The 5,258-nt window shown below is 44.7% G+C and overlaps 1 protein-coding gene across 1 annotated transcript; it reads left to right on the top strand.

Moving 5' to 3' along the window:
• Positions 1-775: 775 nt before the first annotated feature.
• Positions 776-4,566, top strand: LOC123180603 (leghemoglobin reductase). The gene is made up of 2 exons (XM_044592682.1): positions 776-1,197; positions 3,079-4,566. Exons 1-2 carry the CDS (start codon positions 940-942, stop codon positions 4,327-4,329), a joined length of 1,509 nt encoding a protein of 502 aa, XP_044448617.1. The 5' UTR covers positions 776-939; the 3' UTR covers positions 4,330-4,566.
• Positions 4,567-5,258: the final 692 nt, after the last annotated feature.

A 5,258-nucleotide genomic window follows, 5' to 3' on the forward strand; every position in this document is an offset into this window, starting at 1 on the left:
TAATTTTTTACTTATTGCATGTCTACAAAAATAGTATAAAAACATACAAACTGAAATTATTTTACAAGACAAATAGGTCGATACCATTTATACATGTTCAACCAATGCACTTTTGTATATATTAATGGTCAAAATGGTGCATCAAAGAACGTGAAAAGTCAACCACAATTTATATTTTGAGAAGGAGGGAGTATCATTTTACTTTCACACATAGTGTACAAGAAAAGACAAATATGTATTTTCAAATGGGCTTCTTTTTTCGGTTATTGGACTAGAGTTTTGTTTTGTTGTACATCTTACAAAGTACATACAAGTTTTCACATAATTTTTCTAAAACTTTTAAATATGATTTTTGATTTTTTTCTTTCAAATCAACAGACATCAAAGTGCCCGAGCATCAGAACTTCGTACTCCCTCCTCTTCGTTGGGAACCAAATGCAGCGACAGGCTCCCCCGGTGCTCGGGGTTTCCCCCACCCAGGGAAAGAAGGGGATCCCAGGAGGATCCTCGGTTACCAAATGAGGCCTTATTGTGATGGCTCAAACTATGCTTGATGAACTCTCCTCGTGAGGCTTGAGACACTTATTTTAAGACAGAGGGATGGCAATTAATAACGCATGAAAAATGTTGATTACTTTCATAGACCATATGAAAATAGAAAAAGGGAGCAAACCCGGCTTCCTATAGCGGATGGCCCACCTGTCAGCTTATAGCGGGGTACCCCACCTCTGCCCTGTGCACACCTCTCGCGGGCGTATTGGTTGGTGGTACCCCATATTATTTGACCCTTCGTGTTAAGAATTCACAACTCGGCCATTCTCTCCGTCCCCATCTTCTTTCTTTCTTGCGCAAAAGGAAAGGAGAGGAGAATTTGGAATCTCCATACCATTTTTTCTTCCTAAAAGAAAATCGAGGCGAGGAGGAGTCCGCGGCCGCGAGATGGCGATGGCGAGCTTGGCGAGGAGGCGCGCGGCGGAGGCGGTGCTGCTGCGGCGGCCCCACGCGGCGGCGTGGGCGTCCGCGTGCCGGGGGTACGCCGCGTCGGGGGAGGAGAGCGACGTCGTCGTGATCGGCGGCGGGCCCGGCGGGTACGTGGCGGCCATCAAGGCAGCGCAGCTCGGCCTTAAGACCACCTGCATCGAGAAGAGGGGCGCGCTCGGGGGGACCTGCCTCAACGTCGGCTGCATCCCGTCCAAGGTATCCATCTATCGCCGTTGCCACCTCCTCCCGTCTCCCCCTTCCCTTCTCGATATGCGATCCGGATGGATGCGTTCGTGCGGCTGGAGATAGCCCGGAGGTCGTAGATCCGTACGCATCGTACCACGATTTTAGCGCTAGGGTTTGCGGGGCGCGGGCCCATAGGCTGTAAATAAGTTGTTGATCTGGTACAACTAGAAGGGTACGGAGGTTTACCCTAACCATTTAATTTGGGCGTCGAGTTGTTGACTTTGTTCTAGTTTGTTTATTTTTTGTCTGATTACTGATCACGTTGTGCAGTTCCCCAATTTCCATGGTGAGAAATGTAGCTAGGGGTTTGCCTTGGGGCTGATGAGATATGAGGCCATTGCCATTACTCATCAGCGGGTGAGTTGCAGAATTGAACGTGTGATTTAGTTCTGTACCTGCTGTTGCTTGCGCGGTTTATGGAAAGGTTGTACTGTATAGCTTGTTTAGATGTCAGTTTGTTTAGCTTTGTCAAGGGCTTCAGGACGATGCACAGTCGGGGTATATATGTGTTAGAAGTAGGGTACAGCTCTTGTTGGCGTACCAATTTTTTGAGCTTATAGACCAACTGGTGTGCGTTTTTGTTGTTTGTTGATTTCTCATATGCCAACGTGGTACAACTTTAGGCATTTGTTTGTTTACTCTGATGACAATCACACAGTGTGTGAATATCAGATAGAACTCAACCAGACCATCGGTTGTTTTGTATAAATAATATTTCTCTATGTAATGAGTTTGTTTATGTAGTTATTTTATAGCTTGTTATATGCTTGTTCTGCTAGTCTGCATAAGTATAGCGTTTCCAGCTTCTTCGTTAGTTAATGCGCCATACCATTTGTAGAGCATTGTATGGTTGATGGTTATCAGTGTGGGCTTGCCGATAGCGCTGTTGGTTTACGCACTAGCCTCTAGGGTCCGCACCTCCATATTACTGGTTGAAAGCAGGTCTGGCAGGGCATATAGGGTGGCTTCAACTGACCTGGTCAAAGAAAATAGCTGCAGCGCTTTCTGATGCTCAAATAAATTTAGAAGCCAGGAAAGAAAATGGTTACAGTGTTTTTCTGAAGTTCAAGTAAATTGAACCTTGGGGGTGGATCATGAACCTCAAAAGTTGATTTCTAATGCTGCCATATTCATCCAATGCAATTCCACTTGTTTATACTTTTCTCTATTCACAGGGTAAAAAATTTATTAATTGAGTTCGTAATTTCCTTGAAGAGAGGCTAGTTTTCAAGTTCAAGCAATTTGGTTTTTTTGAGAGCTCAAGCTTTCTGGCTTAGTTTCTGCCTTCTATTCTTCTATGGAGAAGTTTCATCTTCTGTACTTTTTTTTAATATAGAAGGGGTGCCCCCTGGCTCCATTTTATTAAAATGAATCTGTAGTTATTACTTGCTCTAGCTTCTCAATGATGTTAGACAGATTATCTTTGCTCAAATAGAGCCTTCAGATCTTGTCCTGACTCTTGATAGTGCTCATATTCAATTAAGGATCGTCTGCAAGTTTATGTGCATTGAAACACCATGCTTACTGATTTGTAGTTATTTTTAGTTGCCCAGCTTAGCGTTTGGAGCCTTTTTGCTAATTCTAGCTTGGTCATCTTCTTGGGTGTGGTTTCCAGATTATCTTTATTATGTATTGTCACCTGTTTATGTGAAACTTATCTGTAAACCTTGGCGAAGCCAGATAAATACACTGGGAGGTGGTTCCTTAAACTGCTGCAAAATCTGTTGTGTTTCTGTTTTTTTTTGCTTGTTGTAACTTTCGAAGCTAGCTGCTGAAAATCTACAAAACTGCAAATATGTCGTTTGTTCATAGTATTTTGATCTAATTTGTGTTCCTTCTTGAACATTCCAGGCTCTTCTGCATTCGTCGCATATGTACCATGAGGCAAAGTCTTCTTTTGCACACCATGGCGTCAAGTTCTCCAATCTGGAGGTAGATCTGCCTGCAATGATGGCTCAGAAAGACAAGGCTGTTTCTGGGCTTACAAAGGGCATCGAAGGCCTGTTCAAGAAGAACAAGGTTGAGTATGTTAAAGGGTTTGGGAAGCTTGTCTCTCCGTCAGAGGTATCTGTGGATTTAGTTGATGGTGGTAGCACTATCGTCAAAGGGAAGAACATAATTGTTGCCACTGGCTCAGATGTGAAATCGCTCCCTGGAGTTACAATTGATGAGAAGAAGATTGTGTCATCTACTGGGGCTCTTGCACTTACAGAAATACCAAAGAAGTTGGTGGTCATTGGAGCTGGATACATAGGTCTAGAGATGGGTTCTGTCTGGAACAGGCTAGGGTCTGAAGTGACTGTGGTTGAATTTGCCCCTGATATTGTCCCATCAATGGATGGAGAGATAAGGAAGCAGTTTCAGCGTATGCTGGAGAAGCAAAAGTTTAAGTTCATGCTCAAGACAAAGGTTGTTGGGGTCGATACCTCTGGAAGTGGTGTCAAGTTAACTGTGGAGCCTGCAGCTGGTGGAGAGCAGACTGTCATTGAGGCTGATGTTGTCCTTGTATCTGCTGGCAGAGTCCCATACACTGCTGGTATTGGGTTGGACGCCATTGGTGTTGAGACAGACAAGGGCGGAAGGGTCCTTGTCGACAATCGCTTTATGACAAATGTTAAGGGCGTATACGCGATTGGAGATGCGATACCTGGACCGATGCTTGCACACAAGGCTGAGGAGGATGGTGTTGCATGTGTTGAATTTATCGCGGGGAAGGAGGGCCATGTTGACTATGACACTGTACCTGGCGTGGTGTACACACACCCAGAGGTGGCCTCCGTTGGCAAGACGGAGGAACAGGTCAAGGCATCTGGTGTAGCCTACCAGGTTGGGAAGTTCCCCCTGCTGGCAAACAGTCGGGCGAAGGCAATTGATGATGCCGAAGGGATGGTGAAGGTGATATCTGAGAAGGAAACTGACAGAATCCTCGGCGTACACATAATGTCCCCTGGCGCTGGCGAGATCATCCACGAGGCTGTGCTTGCACTTCAGTATGGAGCATCCAGTGAGGACATTGCCCGTACGTGCCATGCGCATCCGACAGTGAGCGAGGCCCTGAAGGAGGCATGCATGAACACCTACGACAAGGCGATCCACATGTGATTTCTGATGTGAGTTCAGCTGCCAGCTTGAAACAATTGGCAAGTTTTTGAAATAATTTTCAATCGATGCGTTCTAGAAACATCAATTTCTTTTTTGTTGTGAGCTTGTTTCATATGCGGAACTGTGAATTGCGACCTTCGCTGCAGATTGTAGTTACATGATGCTAAATTCCCTTTCCTTGCTGTGGCCGCATGTTTGCATACTCCTAAATAATATGTGAAATTGGTGTCCATGTTATTAGAGCTTCTCTTTCGGTTGATACATTTGAGGAAATTTTATGTTGCCATTTCAATGCATTTTTCTGCACCTCGCTTTATTTGTTACCCCAACTTTACTGTCTTTGCATCTATGTGGCGCTATCTTACAGGCCATATTGCACACGATCCTCCTTACGCTCTTGTGAAGCAGCTAGTGCTCGTGTGCAGGTCGGACTTTGTGATGTAACTTGTGAAATCACGATGCTTATAACTGTTGGAAGATAGGGATGCCAATATTTCCAAGTTCTGACCTGAAGAAGGGTTCTTCTTCACCTGGCAAAGTGGGAAATGGGCAGAATATTGACATTTGGGAGGACGCATGGATTTCAAATTGTGCAAACCGTAAAATTGTTACCCCTAAGGGAGTTGTTACGGAAGGTAGCAGATTTGATCGATCCAATCCTAAATAGTTTTTTGAGGGAAAGCCATCATGGCGGTTTATATTTCATGTGAAAACAAGGATACATCGTTCGATAAAACATCCACTAAAAACCCTGGAGGCTCGGTCTTCCAAATAATAGTTTGAGATGTCTCCGAGTTCCTAGCCAATACATCTGCTGCCATATTGGCTTCCCTAGGACAATGATTAAAAACTATAAAACTGAAATTACGAGCTAAGAAAGAGCACTCTTCATAGATGGCCGCCGCCGGTCCGAGGGAGTTCCCACCGCT

Source organism: Triticum aestivum, chromosome 1D (genome assembly GCF_018294505.1).
Source record: "Triticum aestivum cultivar Chinese Spring chromosome 1D, IWGSC CS RefSeq v2.1, whole genome shotgun sequence".
NCBI classification, from domain to species: Eukaryota; Viridiplantae; Streptophyta; class Magnoliopsida; order Poales; family Poaceae; genus Triticum; species Triticum aestivum.